The 22,639-nt window shown below is 36.3% G+C and overlaps 1 protein-coding gene across 1 annotated transcript in view; it reads right to left on the bottom strand.

The window, feature by feature from the left end:
- Positions 1-22,639, bottom strand: part of BBS9 (Bardet-Biedl syndrome 9) — a 282,566-nt gene that overhangs the window by 124,825 nt on the left and 135,102 nt on the right. The window contains exon 22 of the mRNA XM_071736076.1: positions 11,053-11,275. Coding sequence (XP_071592177.1) covers positions 11,053-11,275 — 223 coding nt within the window. The remainder of the gene's footprint in view (positions 1-11,052; positions 11,276-22,639) is intronic.

Raw genomic sequence — 22,639 nt, forward strand, 5'->3', positions numbered from 1 at the left:
ATTTAAAGGCTGAGTAAATGTTCTTTGAAACACAGTGTGGCACAGCTGCCTATTGTTACAATGAAGACAGTAGGTCAATAAAACTTAAACTCGATTAATAAAGTGGAACATCCCCCTAATCATATCCCAACTTTGAAGTACAACCCCTTTTGGTGATATCCCTAATTTACAGTTAACTAGTTTTCTTCAAGTGGAATAACCATAAAGCTTTGGTGAAGGTCAGAACTAATAAGGTCCATCTTTCATCAAAAGACAGAGAGCTACTGGCAATGCACCCTGCTCTGGTATTTGCACTCACAATACACAGCAAACACCCAACAGAGATGCCACCTGCCACGTTAATCACATGAAACACATCAAGCCTGCAATTTTTAGCAGTTTGCTGAAGGTTTTTCTAATTCTACAATAAAGTACTTTAGTATTATTTAGTTAAGTATACATTATTTTTTCATTAGTGCTTTAGCAACATTCTAATTAGCATAGCATAAGCTAAATCTGCCCCAAAGTATAACTAAATCAAAACAAGCCTTAGGGATTCACATCTATGTGAAGCTTTTAGCTTGCTTGGCTTCTTATCAGCAGTGTTTGTGGTTCTGCCAGTGGCACAATTAGAAAAAAGAGAAGTATTTTAAAGAACTTCAAATCTGCCAGAGTCATGAAGCACCTCATGCTTTACTTCATTACATTTTCCAGCTCAAATACCAAATTAAAGTATTAGATTTGGGTGAATCTGAATAAACACGGGGGCAAGGGAAACATGTATTAATGTATCTTCACTTACCACATGAACACCAGCTGAGCCATTGATACTACAGGAGTAGACTAACAGTTAACTGCTCACAAAAAGAAGAACAGTCACAAACATGACTGGCCTTCCAAAATGCTCTCACTCTTTAAAAATGAAGGGAAAAAATACATGCAAGTTGAATAATGATGGTGCCGAACTTTGTAATAATGTCAGGCATTTGGATTCAGGAAGATATCACCCTTTTTCCCTCTAGAAAAAGCCATGGAGATCATGTGGGGACACATCACAAGGTAACTGACTGAGGAGCTTTACTGCAGCTCAGTTCACATCCTATCTGAGCTGGAGGTCATCACTCAAAAAAAAAAAAAATGAAAGGGAAATTGAGATTCTCCACCTTGACTGCCATCCATAACCCATGACACATGAAAACCATGACCTTAAAAATATCATTATTTTAATCTTAGACTGTTACACAAGGCTATGAGCTCTGCTTGCTGAAGCACAGGCTGTGCCACACACTCTCTAAAAATCAGTCTGTCCAATCACATGTGCCTCCAAGTCCAGTGATGCTACCACCCAGAGGCAGTGAAAACCACCCTGCTTCACCAGATGGATCTGGCTGCTTAATACATTCCCTGAAGACCAAGAGCCCTCTCTCTCAAATTGGTGTAGATAGCCTCAGGGAACTACTATTAATTGCAGTGTAGTTTTCCTTTGTATATGGAAAAAAAAAATAATTAGGACAGACATCCATGGCTTTCTGAAACCTCACAGATCAAGAAAAAATTAGGGAAACTTACATTAACACTGTCATTTTAAGCTTTGTTATCATGTAGTTACACATCTTAAAAATAATCTTCCAGTACAGAATTTGTCATGTGTAGACTAAGACTCTAGGCAATTTCTGCTTCAAATCTTAAAGCCACTCTTTCACCTACTAAAGCAGCTATAAGACCTTTAAAACTAATTTTTTGTTGTTTAAAAAAAAAAAAAAAAAAAAAAAAAATAAGCACTGGGAACTCTTCTGTGTGCAACTCGAAAACAGCTGTACTTAGCAAGTAAAAACTTTCCAAGTGCCTGGCTTTCTCCAGATTTTTGGCAAATCTCTTTGAAAAATTGAAAACTGGGGGCCTGAGCCAAAGGTTACTGAAGTCTATGGAAAAACTCCCACAGATTTCATCAGGATTTGGATTAGGCCCTAAAAATCTAAAGTAATTGAAAAATCAGTTCTGCATGTACAAAATACAAAATTTTCACTAGGTTTACATTTATTAGGCTCCTTTATGGTAACATGGAAGAGGAAATATATTGTAAGTGGTATTAGTGACCAACATAGTTTTGCACAGAATTCCACAGACTCATACCTATTAGTCATACTGCCTATACAAGAAAAATTATTAAATCAGTTCCACATACATGAACCCTTTTACTCCATTTTTTAAAGACCCGAATAGTGAGAAAAGACATCCATACTGTCACACGTTTTTTTTGAGAACTAAACAAAACATGGAGAGTAAGAGTTTGCCTTTCAAAAGCTGCAAGGCAAATTCAGTGATAAAAAGGAAAAAAAAGCATGCAAATAACTATCTCATCGTAGGCCCACTTGCTCAGAACAGTTCAGAAAGCTTTACCACAAGCAATTTCAGCTAAGCTGCATATAATTTATGTCAGAGAAGAGCCAGGTTTACTCAACTTAGATGTGCCAGAAAACAAGAAAAAGTAAGAAATGTAAAACAAATGTTTTGTGGTACCTGAAACAACAGCCCCAAATACTGATCTGTAAAAAGTTGTACCTGTGCTGACTAAGAGATGCTACTTCCAGTCAGAAGAAACTGAATAAGGTGTTAACCTAGACATACTGTGCATCTTGTTAAAAGAAATATTTACAATCAACTGAAATGTTGCACACACATATTATTAAAACAAACCAAAACAGAACAAAAAACCAAAGCAACAACAAAATAAAAAACTATTTTAAGAGAGGTGACGTGAAAATCATTTTCCACTCCACCCCTCCTTTCATGCCTCTGTAGTATCTCTCATCCCAATACCTTGTTGTGGATAGGTTTTGCTATGATTGCACTTAGGAAATTACATCGTAATTTTGCAGTGGTCTTTTCTAGTTAGAGACTGAAAAGGTGAAATAATGTTATCCAAATTGCACAGCTACTTATGCTCTTCAAATGCCTACAGCACATGTACGAATATGAAGCCACTTCTTCATATAGGTAATTGTTGAAACACCACAGGAAACAAAATCTTAAAGGAACAAAGGGAAAACCTGTTAAGTGGAAATTCAAAAGTATGACTGGACATACAAGACTGACTCCCCATTAATCGCACACTGTAAATAAAGGAATAATGCTACGTTACTGAAGTTCACCTTTTTTTAAAAACACATTACATCATTTGATACAACCTCTTAGAATAACTTAGGATTTACTTTTACTTTTTTACTTGATACTATTCAGTCTTCTAAAATGGAGGGTAACAGGATGAACACTTTCTCCTTAAGCAATACTTTTTGGTAGTTTTGAAAAATTACCTCTTTAGTGCAGATTCTAGAAGTTAATTTCTGCTTGTGGTCCCTAAAGGACTCATGCAACATGGAAAAAAAGCCCAGTGACAAACACGATCATTAGGGGAAATTCTTTCAAGTGAAAATTATTTTCACCAAAAGCTTACCTCAACATTATGAATCATTTGTGAACACTTATTCTTAAGTAGGACATATTAAAATTTAATAGGTTTCAACACAAAGAGCCAGCAACCAGATTGTACATACCAAGGCATTAATGTGTTGATCATAACTGTACTTAGCTGAGGCAAGTTGGAATTGCAGTGCTGCCAACTAAATTTCATAGTACAATAAATGAATGAATCCCAAATCTCAGGCGGGATTTCTTTTTTATTCATTATGCATGACATTTTCCTCTTTAAATTATTAATTTTTTTTAAAGGTTATTACTTTAGCCTTCTTAACCTTTGTACTCCTTTCCTCTGTGGTTTTTGCCAGCTGTAATATCAATTGAGTAGGGGAGACTTTCTAAACAACATAATAAAAACCTTTTCACAACCCTGCCCACAAATGTGTCTTGTTACACTTCCATCTTATTTTGTCCCTTTTCACTATGCTGGAATTTTGGAATGTCCCAAACAAACAAAAATGTTTTTTCTATCAGTACCTATTTTTCAATAAAATAAAATCCATATGCTTTGCCATTGTATATGTAATTTCTTGAAACAAACCATTTGAGGAACTATGATTTGAGTCCAGCAGAGCAATGAAATTTGGCTGAATTTGAAATTGAAGACCACCTCAGCCATTCTTTCTCACTCTCTTACCCAGTTTGATCTTTTAAATGTCTTCACCTGAACCATGCGGAATGATACAAGAACAGGCAGCAAGGCAAGCTGTCCCACCACAATCTGTTTATCTACAACGTGTTTTAACAGCAAAACACCTAAAACCAACTGTACATAAAAGCTACAACACAAGACTGCAAGGCACATTAAATTCTGTTTAGACACAGGTGCTACTGGCTCATGGTATGACCCTGGGGAAGTCAATTCATTTCTATGTAGTTCCATTTTCTGTTCTGCAGAAACAAATTACTAAAGTTACTAAAAGAATGGAAATTTTTTTAAAGAGTTAATAAAGTTACAATTGAAAGAAATTCAAAAGATTAAAGATTCACATGAGGGCCAAACAATCACTGTTTCTGCCTCCAGCAAGTTGTTCTAAAGCTTTTCTTGAGCAACCACAAAACCATGTTGCTGTAAGCACTCTCAAAACTCTCCCTGATGATTTGCTATTCCTCTGCTTTTTCACTAAATCAGCTTTGTGGGGCAAGGGATATATTTTAGTCTCAAAAATAGAATCTAAGTAATTGGTTTAAAATGTTTGATTTATTACTATTTGCTTACTTCTAGGCGTTTATATTGATAGAACTGTTCATCATGAACAGCTAATAAATTTCTGAAAAAAATATTTTAAACATGGAGAACTAGAACACAGTGCTTGACAGTGCTAGAGGTCGACAAAATTAAAGCAATTTCTTGGTTCTTATTATCATTCTTACGTGCTTATCATCTGCAATTATATGGAGAAAAGAAGCATGTTTATACCAGCTGAACAGCTCAGCCAAGCAGAACCACACAAACTGGATACAGAAGTATGCAATGATCACACTGTTTAGTAATCTCCTTCATCAAATCTTGCTGAAATCTTATTGCCTGATAGTTTCACACTTTAGACTACAGGATTTTCTCTACACTGAGTCCTTGGCAGAACCCAGATTGAGAGGCTCACAATACAGTTACAGGAAAAATTTTCAAGCTTTGATTATCAGCCTCTGCTGATTCTGAGAATATCTGCTGGTGATTTCATGTATCACCTAGTCCCCGATTCTGATTTCTCTGCCCTCTGCAGACTGCCAAATTACTTTTGAGTATTTTTCAACTGTGTGATTCTAACTTTTCCAGGCAAGAAAATTTCAGTAGTTGCTACTGAGATAACATTCCCATGACAGATGGGAGACTGGAATCTGTGTTACTAACAAGTGGCAGGCACTGCATTCCACAAGACCTTTTCTGTATCACTGAGAATACCTTAGACTGCTTGTTCCTTTCCCCTAATGACCAATGAAGCATTGATAATTAACTGTCAAAGAGAGCAATCTGCAACAAGAAAAATCCTATTTCTTCGGATCAAACTAGTCTTTATTTATAGTATATTCTGTGTACTCAGAGCTTTACAACAATGTTTATATCTATTTTTATATATATACATATGTATATATACACACACACAAATGAATACTGGTCTTCCAGGAACTTCCACATGTTTTTTCCATTAGTTCTGACATTCTCCTCAAGTTTAGTAGCATGTAAACAGAGAGTTCCTTAAGGAATATGACACATTCTGCTGCATTCCAGTTTTCCAGTTAAGAACACAGATTCAAAATGAGCAATATTCACTCAAGTATACCACTGAAGGATTCTGAAGAGAGGCTTTTATAAGCTTATACATTAAAAAAAAAAACAAAAAAAAACCCACCACACACAAAAAAAACCCCAAACAAAAAAACAAACAAAAAAACAACAAAAAACCCAAAACAAAACAAAAACAAAAAAACCAAACCAAACCAAAAAAAAACCAAAAAAAAAACAAAAAAAAAACAAAAAAACCCAAAAAAAAAAAAAACAAAAAAAAACCATGAAATTAGAAAAACTTTTGTCTTCCTAAGCATGAGTAAATACACTGTGGATCCATATATATACATATTTAATGTGGTAAAGACACTGTCTTTAAAGTTAGCATTTACCCATTGATAATCAGATTGAAATAATCATATCATAAAAATGGAGAATTGTAGTCAACTTGAAAAAAGATTATAATTTCAGTTCTGAAGATTCAGTTGACCTAAGCACACAGTCTGGCATTCCACAGATTTCAGTGATGCTGTTCTCAGTAATACATTTTCAGGTTAAGTAACAGTTCCTCTGCTGCTCCAGTTATATTCAACTATGTAACTAAATCATGCTAAAGCACAATAGGAAGTTCTTCTAAACAAACAAAGATACGATTTTTTTTAAAAAAATCTTGCTTGACCAAAGCACTGAACTGATATATATGCAACAGGATGCCATCTACACACACACTATTACAGGAAAAGTAGGATATCATTCTGGCCAAGGAGTAGCTAAGATACCCAAAATACTGCTGAGGTAATACTGCAAATAGAGCTCCAGTCAGACGGACACCTAAAAAAGTCCCTACACAGCCATGACTGATACCACTTTAGGTTTTCAAAGCAATCCTGAAAAACACGCAGGTATTATAAGAGACCTTTTAAAGCTGCAGAATTAATTCCCTGCAGGTCATCAGGTTTTATGTTATGAATTCTTGCATCCATTCAACTCAATACATCACAACCTGGGTGGTCTACAGCACCTTTCCTTAGCACTTCCCTGGCACTGACCCACACTTGGGGTTGGCACCAATCCCTAAGCCCCTCACCATTCCTCTCATCCAACCATTTATGCATTGCCAAAGGCAACACAGTAGATGATACAGCCTGATGTGGCTTACAGTTATAATCATATTTAGCCAATGATCCTGAATAACTTTTCATCATCCTTATAAGAACATTCTACATACTGAAAAACTATCATGCCCCTCCTCAACCTTTCTTTTTCCCTCAGAGGAAACAAAAAGCAAAATTGTTTCGTTCATTTATAATTTTTGTGCTCTCCTCTGAACTCTATTCAATTTGTCTAAGTCTTTCTTAAATTGTGCTGTCATGTAATTTCAATCAAATCTTTCTCATGAAGAGTAGAAATAAATAATTATATCCCCCCATTGAAGCCATATGACTACATCTCAAAGTTGGAATTTTTTCTTTAATAGGACCCAATTAGTGACTTCTATTCAGTTGCTGGTCCATTAGAACCCCTAGGAGTCTGTCCTCTGGCAACAATGCTTGAGGAACCATTTCTCAATTTTTAGTTTGTCTGATTCTTATTTGCTACAGTCCTTTGTGCTTGTTTTGACTGAACACCATCTTACAGAGTTAAGCTCCTTCCTCTGTCAAGATCAGATCTAAGCCTCTTTCAGTATGCTTGAAACTACTGCTCATTTGTTGCAAGCCCACAATTTTAACATTAATGCTCCATATCCCATCACTGAAGCCATTAAAGAAAATAATGAACAAAAACAGCCCCAGCAAAGACCATGGCTTATTTCTAACATATACTCTTGGATTAACTACAAATACTGAACTATTTTCTGAAGGCATCTTTGAAATAGTTGCACGCTTAAAGATAATAATCAGCTTTTCAATGTGGCTTCAGGCAATTTCTCTAGACTCCAGGGAATATCATCTTGAACATATTAAATATAAATTCTAGACATCCAGCTAACTGTTATAGCCCTGCAATGGCAGGAGGATCATGGGCACTTTTAAACAAGTTCTTACATGTCAGATGCTATAGAAAAAAGGAGTTTCTACCACTAAGAAAAAGAATAATTAAAAAAAAGCAGTAGTGAACAAGCTCCTCAAGCTTCTCAATGACATCTACACTACAGGGCCATCTTTGGCTTGGAGCTTAAACACCCCAAAGAACTTTCCCTTACCTTGACATTCAATATTTAACCAAAAGTCCTTGGATCCAAATTCAACTCTCACTCCCTCCATCTCCATGTATATTTCTACCCCATTCTCCTCTTCCTAGTCCTATTCTTTTAAGGGACTGGGAGAAGCAGTACATTTATTTTACAGTCATTATCAAATAGGTCTTTACCCAATAGCATATAGTTATTTCAGATAATGAAATCATTTATATAATGAATATAATTATTTCATTATTCATATAATGAAATTACCATTCTCAAATTCCTCCTAGTGTAGACTGAACAGGTATTTTTATTTGTAATCATAAGTGAGAGAAATTTCTTGACTATCCCCTCTAACAGCAGTTTTTTCACACCGAGGGGTGTTTTGGGGCAGGTCAGTCTAACTGGGCAGACAACTCCTAGTACCTGCATCCAAAGCACTCCAACTGCTAAGAGAGTATCAGAACACCAGGCAGGAACAGAGCCAGTTCAAACACCCTCTAAAACATACAGATGCTAAAAGTTACTTTGCCAGCCTCAAGCACTTCCCCCCTCTCCCCCCCCAAGATCTGCTTCTAATGGACCACATTACTTACCACATCTCTTACTGTAGGGATAGCCACAGAAAACACAAACAGGTGAAAAGACAAATATGTTTAGAACCCTCATTAAAAGCTTCATTCTCCCAAGAAAACTCCCAGTTTGGAGGTTTGGTAGGAGTACTCTCTCCAAGATGCCTGCCCTGCTAACATTAAATTTCTTATTTTTAAGCTCTTCTATATTTTCCCAAAAACCATATTCTCAACAGTTAATGAGTATTTGGGGGTATTAAAAAAAATGGGTAGATGTGGCACTTCAGGAAGTGATTTAGTGCTTAAGATGGTACAGGACTGACAGTTGAACTCCATGACCTTGAAGGTCCTTTCCAACCATGATGATTCTATGAGTAAATGCAGAAATGTGCAAACTTTTTTTTAATCAAGGCTTCAGGCTGAACTCAGTGAAAACAAGAAATTCTATTAGGTTTTAAAAATTCTTTAAATGTTACTTTCTTTGATGTTCTGAAGTGTTAGCCTAATTAGGTCATAATTTTGATTCTTAATTAGCTCATTTGATACTCAAAAGGGCTACACCCTAATTTTGAAAGTAAAATTATTTCCTTTGGAATCTGCATTTGGATTACAGTTTTTCATTCTTTTTAATGTAAACCATGGCCAAAGGCCATTTCAAGTACAGATAAACCACTGTATGTTGGTTGGGACATTGCAATACAAGATCTCAACCAGATCCTTGCAGGTACTTAATTTTTCACTATTCATCATGTAAAATGGTAATCATGGTCCCACATCTCACCAATACATGGCTAATGCCCCACAGTCACATATCCTGTGTTTTGCTTGGATTGCACTTGTTCCTTGTATTATTTTTATTTGAGAGGCAGTAAAACCATCTACCTGTACCACCACAGTCAAAATTACTCCACTATATGTCACTCATGCCTTTGTGGTGTAAAATTGGGATCAGGAACAGAAAGCAGTAGATTCAATTTTTTTTTTTTTTTTTTTACTTTTACCCTTTATATATGCAACATGGGAAGCATGACCAGACAGCTTTCCCAAGGTCCTCCATCAAAAGCAAGTCTTCTCCTAATTAATTATATTTTTTTCAAGTTTTACTCTTCTCCTAACAGAACTACTCATAATCAAATTGAAGTCCCCTGAACTCTATAACACCAGTCAATTGAACAGGGAGCTTACGATACCCTATTAGCTTAGGTGGAAAAAGATCAACTGTAGCTATCTACCCTTTTCAAAATTCTTAGAAGGTAAAACAATGCCTATATAATCTTCTTTATGTTCAACAAATGAAATACCCCTAACACATATTTTAGTCTTGTAAAGAAACACTAAAAAAGTGTATAAAATGAGTTTTATATGTATTCTGGCTCACTTCTTCACTTCACATGATCATCAGTCTGCTTTCAGATACAGACGTAGGATAACATGAAAAAAAATTAACATTCCTACCATTTCACAGACTGCAGCTGTTATACTAAATCATTTAAAGTAGCACATGCAAAGGAGGTTTGTACACAGTAATAAGAAAGACACTGAGTTCCTGAAACATTTCCCAGGCCATTCAGATCACATTAAAAAGGAATTAAATCTCTGTAATGTAAAAAATACAGAAAATCAAAACACAGCTCTAAACTTTACCATACACTTTACTCATTAAAACAAAATTAACTCCCAAATTTAAGCATGATGTGTGTATACAATACATACTTTTCCCTACAGCTGAGAAGACTGCTGTAGGTGAAGCAGGACATTGAGGTCAAAGACCATAGTGATATTATGTGGTTTAGGAGACTATGAAGCTGAGTGAACATCCAACCCAAATTCAGAGCACAAAGCTGGGGAAAGAAACCAAGCCAGCAAGAGGATCTGATGTTTTTAAGAGGCTGTCTCAACATAGAACAACAGCAGGAAAAATATCTTGCAACAGTACAAATACGCTAGCAGACTCTACTGTGTTCCCACTGTTATCAAAAAGTAGGAATATAGAAAAGGATATGAATAAAATATCTTTAAATAATGAGAATTCCAGTACATTAAAGTCATTGTGCACTCTGAAATCTTCTCCAAATGAGGAATATTAACATCTACTTAAATTAGTTTAATCTTTAATTTCATGCTTTCTGTGAGATATTATCCACTCAACTAGTCTAAAGTTCCAGATTTTTTTTATTCAGTGTGATGACTCCTTCACAATTATGAAGTTATATGAATATGCCATAAAGACAGTAACGCAAGCATAATAATTTATTTCTCATGAAATTAGGACTTCTAACTTCCCATTCTTCCATAGTGTTCGACACGCACACACGTATGCTTTCCATTTAGAAGTGCAGAGAAATAAGTGATAAAGCTTTCAGAAGATAAAGACAACCATCTGAGGTTCATTTGCTGCACAACTGTGCACATACTGTATGTGATCTAATTGAGATAAAACTTGCATTTAAAATTGTTGCATTACCTAACTTATTCTACTAGTCTGCAACACACTCCGTGTTTGGTCTCGACCAACAGTGAAAACCAAACTGCTAACACAATCAGATGTACCTAATTTCTAGTTTTAATAGAGGAATGCAGTATTTTGAATTAGGAATATGTACTTCATGTCTCACCTGGCATGACAGAAGCTTGCTGAGTGGCTGGATCTGTACCTAAGGAAAGGCGACCACCTTTGGCCAATCTGTCACAGAAGAGAGTGATGTTTTTCTTCAGTCTACTCGTGTCTTTGGGCATGCACAACTCACTGCTGAGAGTCAGGGCCTGTTCTTTAGAGCTCTTAGACAAACAAGTTCTTAACAAGTAGGAAATGGAAGCATCCACAGTTTCTTCCCAACCCTGGAATAAAGAAAAGGAAATTAAACTCATCCAGAATAACTGTACTATAGCACAATAAAAATAAAGTAACAAATCAAGGACTAGGAATTTGCAAGCTATAATGATACACGAAACATAATTTTGGGGTTAACAAATGTCATGAATACTGAGTTCTTCAGCTTGTACAAGCAAAAATTGGAAAAAACCAAACTTGTTCATATATTAAGATGCACAGAGAAATATATTTTTAATAATAATAATAATAATAATAATATATGGACACCATGTGACATAACATTTAAACTCAGCAGTCGTATTAATACCTGAAAAACTAATGTAAATACAAACATAGTACGTAGTATACATTGCTATGCTAAATGTATGGCAAGACCAGGAAAAAAAAGTATCCAATCATACAATCTTTGGAATCACTGTCTAAGATTCTAACAATATGCAGAACATAACACAGAACAAGGTGACTGCAACCCAAAGCTGCAGATACTCAGTATCCATTTAGCAGACCAATTAGCTTTAAATTACAATACCCACCACATTAGCACAGCTATGTCAGTGCTCTGATGAACAGAGATTTCTAACAGGATGATGTCAAGCTGTCATAAACATTTATTAGAAGATTAGTTTAGTAATCAGTTCAGTTAATCAGTTCAGTTAAAACAAGCAACCTACTGAAAAAGGTTTTAGAAGGAAAAGCTCGATTCATTGTCATACTCAGTGTACATATTTCCACAAAAGCAAGTGTTTACTCCTGCAAATATCAGTACAAGTAACTTTCTTTTTGAGGCACCTTGAAAAGCACTGCTAGTAGTTTCAAGATTCTCATTTCTACTGTGGTTTTCAGTGACATGGACAAATCAAAAACATTCCTTCAAGAATCCTGGAGAGCATAAACTTTATTATTTGTGACAAAGTGTTTGGGGGGAAGGGGTCCCCTCCCCCAAGGATGGCTCATGTAAGTAGCTGCAAGAGCTCTCCTTGTTCCAAGATGCCAGGACCCACCTTAGTAAACAAAAAGATTTTTGCCTCAGTGATTAACATATTCGCAAAGGGGAGATACACAGTAGTTAAGAGCAGGGCAGAGGAGAAGGGGGAAGTAAGAGGAGAAGGAGGAGAATGTGGACAGAGAGAACATCATCAGAAGGGAGAACACCAGAGGAGAGCAATGTCAGACCAGGCAGACCAAAGCTGGTGAGAAACGGGAGGGAGAAGGTGCCTGAAGAAATTTTTCTCTAAATGCCATAGTGGGATGGCAGCCTGTCCCCTGCACTTATGGAGGAGCACAGTGGAGCAGACCCTAAAGGCCCATGACGGAGCAGGTATTGCAGACCTGCTGCCCATGTGGAATCCTGCAGCCTGGGGAGGATCCCAGAGCAGATGTTGTGGCCCTGCAGCCATGGAGAGGATTGTTCCTGAAGTAGCCCATGGCCCTGTGGGCTGCCCGCGATGGAGCAGTTTGCGCCCAAGAAGTGTGCCTGGCAGGAGGGACTCGTGTTGGATGGGTTCCTGAAGGATTTTCTCCCATGGGAGGGACCCTATGGTGAAGTAGGGAAAAATTGTGAGGAATCCTTCTCCCTAAGAGGAAGGAGCAGCAGAGAAGAACCTGTGGCGTCCGGACTGTAAACCCCACTACCTGTCCCTCTGTGCCATTGGGAGGTAGAGATAGTAAGAACGAAGTACTTTAGCCTTGGGAAGAGGAGAGGTGTGAGGAGAAAATACTTAAGCTCTGGTTTGTGTTTTCTCTTCGCCCTGTTTTGATTTGACTAATGATAAATTAAACTGAGTTATCCCCAAATTGAGTCTGGTTTGCCTGTGAGCATAATTGGTGAGTCAAAACCTCATAGCCCTTGTGTTGACCCACTATGTTCTGGGTGGATTTCCTCCTAGCCATCCCATAATGGGGAGGGGGGAGGGAGGGAGAGAAGGGAGGAGTAGTGAGCAGCTGTGTGGTCTTTTGTTATCAGCCAGGTTCAAACCACAACACAAAGTTAGTAGGTTAATGCATAAAAATTAATATATGACAGATATTTCATTTATACAGTATGCAATTCAGAACTGACTCTTTTTGATTCATTCTGTAATTTTAATTTACACTATGAGACCATGTAACTAATCCAAGGCGTCTATAATTAACAAACCTGCATGATAGCAACAAAGTCTGTTCATGTCTTTTCACTACAATCTTACTGAGCTTGGATAGAATATGAAGGGCTTTGAGGTCTGCTAACTTCAGGACTCATAGCATGTCTCAGTGTTCATCTACCTGTTAGCAAATTCCATATATGTGATGCCTACAGGTACAGGGACTATGGCTTCTGCAAAGGCTAGGGTACTACTTTAAATAAAGAGAATCAAAGGCCACCCTTCCTAACCTCATTACTTCCTAAGAACACGTCCAGGACTAATGCTTCGTAGTGGTCAAGCACATCAGTGAGATCACACACAGTCCCATGCACTTCATTCTGGTCCAAACATACACTATTCTTAATATCATCCTGAAAAGGTGCTGTATGTGCATAAAACATTTACATTTTGCAGTAGAACAGGATCAACTAGTGGAGTTTTCTTAGTTGATGCTTGCTTTTCCTGACTTCAGAATAATGGCAAGATTAACCTATTGTCTTATCTGCATTTCTCCCCAAAAAAACCACATAAATTGGAAAAATCATGTTAATCAATCAATCCTGTGATATCTTAACATTTTTCAAATTTTCTAGAAAGAGTCTACTGGAGTGTAATCCACTCACTGACCTGTGATGCTGACAGGAAATAATCCATTCTGCAGCCAATTTTAAAAGGTTAATGAGCTGGTAAAAGCTGTCTACATTCCCACATACTGGGCAATGAAACTTAATACATCCAAAGCATCAGAAACAGTCAAGCCAGGCACTCCTAATTATATTTCAAATCATGAAAAATACAACAACATAAACATAGGAATCTTGAGTTTCACTATAAGACAAAGAAACATGTGATTAACTGGTGTCAACATTCAGTAGCTGAGAAGCTGGTCAATATATCCCTTCAAACAAGTTATAAAAAATTCAGGCAAAAGTAATATTTAAATAAGGAGACTGAAACAGAACCTAACCTAATTCAGGAAATTAAAAGTGACTATTATTCTGTCCTTGGCTCACACAGGTATGTTTTACTTTGTACCACAGCATTAACATTTTCCAGCCCTTGTTCTTGTATTTAATTTCCATGTAAAGCCTGTTTCTCAGCAGACCATAAAACTATCTTCTCCAATTCAAGGACTGTTGACCTTGTAAGTCCAGTCTACACCAAAGCAGCCTTGATTAGTGAAAGAGTACACAAAAGCTATTCCACATGGAAAAAATAACCTTGATGGAAATCTGTTGAGATTTTATATACCCAAGAATTAATAGCTACAAATAAGACTGCTTTTGTCAGCAATTTTTATTGCTGCAAGGGGAAATTCAAAGGAACAATTTAAAATTGTCACCCCTTATGCATTAAAAAAGCTAAAAGATGTTTGAAAATTGAAAAGTTCCACTCTACTCCACATTGAAAAATTATTCTACAGACATACTTGTAATATTCACTTGTGGATGGGTAGTATTCTGCATGTTTAAGGTTTGAAAGGAAAAAATTTAACGGAAGTGTGATACCAATAATCCACTGTCCTATGACCAGCAAGCACAGCTATAACTGCCAGAAAAAATGTGAGTCAACTGACAGAAAGAGGTATTATTAAATCATGTGAATTCTTCATACTGACTGCATCACCTGAAATAGGTATGAAAAATACTTACTTTGTCAAATTAACTTTTTCACCGGAAAAGACTTGGCTTCATATTTCACAAGTACGTATTATTATTTTTCTCTTGTAGATAATAGGTAAAGATTGTCACCTTCCTTTAATGAAATACACTGCAGGATTCTGAAGACCAAATGCAGATTTGTGATACAATCAGGAGTAATATTGTACTAGTTAGAACATATAATACAAGAGAGGACTTATTTTCACTCTAGCACTGACTATGGTAATTGGAATTTTTAAGTAACAAAAAAAAAAACCCTCTCTAAAAAATGAATCAAAATGCTTTACACATATAACAGAAAACAAGGGGAATAAGTCACAGTGGTGCTTGCTCTTAAGTTTAAAGCACAATAAAATTTATACAAAACCCTTCGCATAAGATGTTTTAGACATTGAGTCATATTTGCCAGAATATCAGATTAAAATAAATTTTAGTAATACTTAAGGACATAGTTTTTCCAACCTGGAAGTAACCTGTACAGGGTTTCTGGGTGGAGAAAGAGTGCTCTATAGAGAGTAGAAATGGCGATGAGTAAGAAGTGGTTCCTGTAAAAGCTCACTTATATTGTAGGGTTGAGGGCATTCCAGGGAAAGAATGGGATGGACAACATGGAAAAGTGTGGGGGAAGTGACTGTTGGGAGATAAGTTTGAGAATAACTGTTTCATGGAAGAAACAGAAGCCTACCAAGCTTCTGTTTAAGAACTACATCTAGTAGAATCTAGTTTGAGAACTACAAATTCATACTGTTTGTCTTACATGAAAAGAAAACATTGTAATGAGCACATCAGTCAAACCTGAACAAGATTGTTCTGAAGTTGTGTGGGTGAACCAGACAAATAGGGGATTGTTTAACTTAAAAAGAATTTATTAAAAAGTCTGAATTTACTTTGAAAGCTTTTATCATTATTAATATTATAATGATTACAGGAGGTAAAAGCTATACCACCTTTGAAGATGGCATGCAAAATTTGCCTGCTCTGCCAGAATTCAAGTGACAAGCTTTCCTTGAGAGTCTCCCTGATAAATTACTATTAAACATGAACTCAGATGTTTAGGAAACCTTTTGAACAGAATCTGAATAAAATGAAAGAAAAAGCCTAGCAAAATTAGACAGACTGCATATATTCCATTCAGAAAAAATACAAGAAAATATTACTTAAGTCTTAACATATCTAGTTCCAACTCCCCTTACCATGGGCAGGGACACCTCCCACTAGACCCGTTTGCTGAAAGCTCCATCCAGGCTGGCCTTGGACACTTCCAGGGATGGAGCCTCCACAACTTCCCTGTGCAACCTGTGCCAGTATCTCACACCCTCACACTAAATAATTTCTTCCTAATGCCTAAATCCAGCAGCTTTCAGTTTAAAAGCATCACCCCTTGTCTTGTTACCACAAGCCCTTGTAAAAAGCCCCTCTCTAGTTTTCTAGTAGGCCCCCTTCATCTATAGTAATGGGATCTGTCTTTACTTCTATTGGCATTTCAAAGAATTAAATTCTAATGGGAATTTGTAGACTGAAGCAACACCAAAGTGAGGATATAGCTGAACACCTAAGATAAGTTGAGACAGAACAACTAAAATGAAGAAAATATATATAGTTCAGTTTAAAACAGCAAGTGAATCCATTTCATTTTAATTCAAGGGAAGAATTTTAGGCATAAAAAGATCCTCATTTGTGAGACAGTACTCTGAAGCCTTAACCTGTAGTCAAGAGCTACATTTACACATTTGAACTTAGCATACTTACTTACTCCAAATTGATTATTTAAAACACAAGGGATAAAATCCAAATTAAAAAGCCAGGGAGGCACAAGGTAACATCTTGATCACTCTAACCACAATATGTCCTCTCCCAAACCACCAATTTTTGTAGAGATCCCGATACAACAGACATTTAAGGTATAAAGGATGAAAGAGTGTATTAACAATAACAAATAGAAGAGTACAGAAAGTAATCAAGACATATAGGAAACCATAAGACTTTCTCTACAATATTTATTGAGCTAGTCTTAGCATAAAACAACAAATCTGGGCAGACATATTTAAACAACTATTCAGGCTAGCATCTATTTTCAAGCTACTTCACAGCATCTATTTCAAACACTAATATCACACATTTTGAAATAGCAGATTGCAAATATCAGCTCCAGAAAATATCCTTTGTGAATGTCTTCTAAAAAAAAAAAAGTGTCACAGATACACCTGTCATTTCTGCACAGCTGTGCTGTAATTGCCAATGACAACATAAACCACAACTCTATTTGTTCAATGTAGAAATATTTATTTAATGGAAACTCCAGAAGCATAAACATCTCTCTACAAGAAATTCTCATTTTGAGTCCTGTTGGGTAAATATGTACTGATATTCTATGGTAATCTCACCTGTGAAAAATCTATATGACAAATTCTTTCCTGAAAAGTACACTTACCATTTAAAAGCTTATTCTTTCTCTGGGTTTCTTTTCCTCTGAAGCACAATTCACAAGCCACTGAACCCTTCTGCACTAAATATGAGACTAATAGTTTTTGGAGTATTCTGTTCTGTGGGAATTTAACTTTAAATCAAGATTTGCCAAAGCCTCCTTCTAGAATGTCTTCAATTATAGAAGGAAAGCTGAAAATTAGTATGGCTTGTAAATCAAAATAATGATTAAAAAACTATATTATAGAATATGCAGTATGTGTCTCTTTAGGAATGCTGCTCCTAAACCAGGATTCCTAAAATCATAATGTAGAGTAGTCTTAAGGTAGTGGGTGTTTCAGGAATCCAGCAAACTGAGCATTACTAAACAAAGGTTCTGAATGCCATGTTCCAAAATGACAATGACCTCTATCATTCAAGTTTTTAATACACTTTTCAAGTCCAATTCAGAAGAAATTCATGCTCACAGAAATAAAATACGGTTATCAGCAGTTAAAGGTTTCCATGTATTAATGATACAACTGTTAATACAATTAGATAGCATATCCCCTATGAGAAAGCAGAACTTCTCCAGGTGGGGATCATAGTCATAATATGTCTACAGCTGCCTAACTCTTCTATGCTTTGGGGTTTAGCAATTTGCTCTCAGGGAGGTATATGCTTCACCAAACTTGATATATCAAGATGACTATAGATGGTGGTTTTATTAGCTCTTCCATTAAAGTTTAATTAATGTTCAATTACTGTAGCCAAGTTTCCACATGGACTGCATCTTTTAGCATAGTATTGTTCTTCATTTGCACAGAAGGACTTTAAAAATTAGGTTAGAATTAGGTCAGAATTAAACTAGAATTAGATCGGTAGTTTTCCTCTTCACAAGCAATGTGTTGCCCAAATTCTCTTTCAGATTGTTTCATATTTTAAAATTGGAGCAATACAGACTGTGTACAAACTCCTTGGTTTTATTATTTTATTTCTGGACAACAGTGAAAATTAAGGTATTTAAGGCAGTGTGGAAGAGAGTCGGAGAAGAGGGCATGTTTTTCAACAGATAAATTCGAACTGCCTTAATGTATAATTACTCTTCTACTAATGCTTATTTGTCGTAATACAAATACATCCTGTCTGGAATCATGAAAGTTCACACAAATCATAGCCATCTGCAGAAGCCATTCCTGGATCTTGAATTTTTGAGGGTTGTTTTTTTTTTCATCTTAATTTTCTTTTTAACTTTCCTTCTTACAACCATTGATCCCTTCCTGGGAACTGATGAAAGAAACTCTTGTATGCACCACATGAATGGAGTGGTTTGGTTTCTTTGTTGCCAGCTTCAGAGGTCTGCTGGTTTGCTTTTTAGCACTGAAATCATCTAACACTTCATTTTTTTTTATTTTTTTTTTTTTTCCCCTCAAGAACTTTTCACCAGTTAGCTAGGAAAACCAAAGTGCTGTTTGAGTTTTGCGGATGCTGTCAAATCTGTCTGCAGGCATGCAAATACATCAGCAGCCTTGCTAAGGAATGCCATTCATCCAACAGGGTCTGCCATACACAAGGGCTGTAATTTTAGTGAGGTTCACTAAGATAATTTCTGACACGGGGAAGAGGAATCAGACTCCATCTCTAGTAAGGAGCAGAGAAAACTTATTCTAAAAAAGCTTTCTGAAACACATCCCTTCCTCACAGCCCGTATTTTATTTTCGTATCAGTGATCCACTTGAGGACTAACTTGTCTTTCTATAATATCCTTTATTTGGTCACCAATGTAAGATGCTATGAAAGCCTGATGAATAAGTTTGTGTTTCCAAAAGCTGTGAAATTTGGAACCATGCCCAATGTGAAAATATTTTAGATCTTAATAAATAAATCAATCAATCAATCAATCAATCACAATTTGTCGTGTTTTTTTTTCTATTTAAATTATTACAATACTTTAGCTCTACTCACCACTGAATTCAGCTCTGTTGCTTCAAATTGTAGATTTTCTGTTCTCCCAAAATGCACAGGTGAGGAAAATGAGGATAGTGACAAACTTAACTTGAAAGGTCACTTGGCAAGCCAATTTTCAAACTTATGCTAGAATTTTTGTGTGTTTGCTTGAAACAGTAGCTTGGGCAAACTCCTCTTTGTAAAGCCAATTTGTTTTAGTTATGAGGTATCAGAACCATGCTTTGGCCATATCATACTCTTGCTTATTTGAAAAATCCAGGAGAACATGGTAGAAATAAATTATGCATTCTTTATAATAGAATCATTTGAGTTGGAGGGCACCTTAAAGATCATCTAGTTCTAATTTCTCTGCCATGGGCAGGGACACCTCCCAGTAGACCACGCTGGTCAAAGCCCCATCCAACCTGCTCTTAAATGCTTCCAAGCACAAGACAACCACAGCTCCCATAGGTGACCTGTTTGGCATCTCACCAGCTTAACAGAAAAGAATTTCATAATATCCAATCTAAATCTACCCTTTTGTAGCTTAAAAACCTTACCCCTTGCCCTGTCACTATATGCCCTTGTAAAAAAGTCCCTCTCCAGCTTTCCTGTAGGCCTCCCTCAGGTACCAGAATGGTATTTTAAAGTCTCCCCAGAGCCCTCATTTCTTCTAGGCTGAACAGCCCCAACTCTCTCAGCCTGTCTTCATAGGAGAGGTTCTCCAGCCCTCTGATCATCCTCTTAAGAAAAACAAATAATATTTGAACTCATCTGTCTTACTGATAAGTGAGTCTATCGCCATGTGTGAAGACATGAGAGAATACTAGGAAATAAGACATAGCATTAACTTTTATTAACCATTAACCATAAACAAAAAATTTTCATCTCAAGAAATGGTTACTCTGCAAATCACAGTAAAAAAAGCCAGCGAATCTTTTTCTGGGATTTTTTAACAAGATGAAAGATTCCCATGAGGTCTTCTCACACTCCCTAGCAATAACTTTAACTCTGGTAGACAGGCTATACAAGAGCAGAGTGTATAAACAATAGCTATAGGTTATCTAAATGCAACATTGTAATTTAGAACCAAGAACAACCATCAACAACTTCAGAACCAAAAGCAGTAATACCACAACTGGTTCCGCACACCCCTCTCCCCCCCCAAGAGCACAGATTGAATGGTTTGGTGATGTGATATATCCCAGCCTCTCCGAGACATTTCTGACTGTCAGATCTAAAGGGAAATTATGAATTTAGGTGCATATAAGCCACAGTTTAATTGTTTAATTAAGTCACAGTTTAGTATAACTAGAGAGCTTCATCAAATTATTGGCAATGTCCATCTTATTTTCTCAGAAGATGCCATGATATAAGCTGTCTTTTTAAAAATCAAATACTAACATAGCATTATAATATTTATTATAAAAGTATCATAGCTTTGAACTGATGTGAGACAATCAGAACATAAACCCAGCAGTAAATGCACAACTTTGCAGTCTATAAACCCTGTCCTATTATGTAATACAAACACTATACACTAACAATGCTGCAACTGGGAAGTTTTTTCAGAATATAGGTAATTCCAGTGGAATTTTACAATCAAACTAATCACATTCTGCTTCTAAAACTAATACAATCCTTTTCACTTTACACACCAAGAGTCGGCAGATCTTTCAATTAGGACACAGTATCAAGGGAATTCTCCTCTGACAATCAGCTTCTTTCAAAGAAACAGCACAAAAAAAGAGTCAATGATTATGCATATTGTGTGTTAAGACCTTTTGGTGAATAACATTGCTATAATCACTGCAATGCATCACACCTGTCATTAAGCAGTTTAGATGACAACTGATTTGAACTCCTGGTATGCAGCAGATATTCAGTAATTACTACTACCTAAAATATTTTACCTTCTCTTTGTACCTGAACTAGATAGATTGCATTACCCTAACAAAAAGAAAGTTTAGAGGTCCCCATCACGATATTAAATAGAGAAAGATGTCTGATAACGGAAGCTTATTTAATCTTTAAAAGAAAGGGTGTATCTCTTGGGGCAACTGCAATACTTTGTAGGATATCCACATTAGTTTTAAAGGAAGTGGTCTATGCTGGAGGCAAACTAATTACAGCAGAACACAGTTCTGCCTTCACTAATTTACACCAAGTAAGATCCCTGAGTAGGCTTCAGCTCACAACAGACACAGACCACTGAAGATAAACCTCAGTATCTCTAACAGTGGCAGAATAAATATGATAGCTCGAGTTAAATACAGAATTAATTCTCAAATCTGTTTTTAAAATACATCTAACCAACCAACACATCAAATTCTCTGTTAGCATAAGTTTATACCAAGGCTGAATGCTTGTTCTGAGCTTAAAACTAGAGCCAGTTTTAATTGATACAAGATACAAAGATTGTTTCTGTCCTTAAATCTTTTGCAATTCATAAAGCGCACCAAAACCTGCAAAATTTTGTTCAAACTAATTTAATGCCACCTGGAAGGAAAAGAGAAAGCTTTCTTTTTTGAAAACCAGTACTATTACAAACCACCAGAAGCATGCCTCTTAAAAAAATGTAAAACTTTTTTCCCCTTCTTAAAATAAAAACTGCACATGGCAAAAAATATTGAAAATAAATTGGGCATTTATTTTTCTCCTTGTTCTTTGAAGACGGAAGTATCAGATAAAGATATATTCTGGATTTTCATTACTACACAAAAGGTTTAAAAAGAACACACTGAGCCTTTCTTTCGCCCAACAAAACGTAGGCACTCTTCTATTCTATTCACAGAATTCACAGTGAAGGCTTACACGAAGCCAGCTACAGATCAAGATCACTAGATAGTGGTGTAAATTACCTCGAATTACTATAATTGCCATAACCCACTGTCGTCTTAGTAAATAAATTAACCTGCAAGAAGAGAATGATTCACAAAGATTTAAAGGAACTGGGATAGTGCCTAAAGTAGCAGTGAGACCAACACCTCCGTCTTCAAATTGGTTCTTTCTCCCAAATCGCCTACCACAAACATTTGATCTTTCATTTTTAGACATTGTAAAACTGGCAAGCAACCAATCAGTTTGAAATCCTGCTTTTAAGTGATCAAATATTAAAGTAGAAATGTTTATACATTATTTTGCAGTAACTTAGTGAGTTTACAACCATGTGTGCTTCTCTCCACCTTCTCTAGTTCTCTAGGGTGTACTCTGGTTCTCTTGAAAGCAGGGTAGG

The sequence above is a fragment of the Heliangelus exortis genome, chromosome 2 (genome assembly GCF_036169615.1).
Source record: "Heliangelus exortis chromosome 2, bHelExo1.hap1, whole genome shotgun sequence".
In the NCBI taxonomy this organism is placed as follows: Eukaryota; Metazoa; Chordata; class Aves; order Apodiformes; family Trochilidae; genus Heliangelus; species Heliangelus exortis.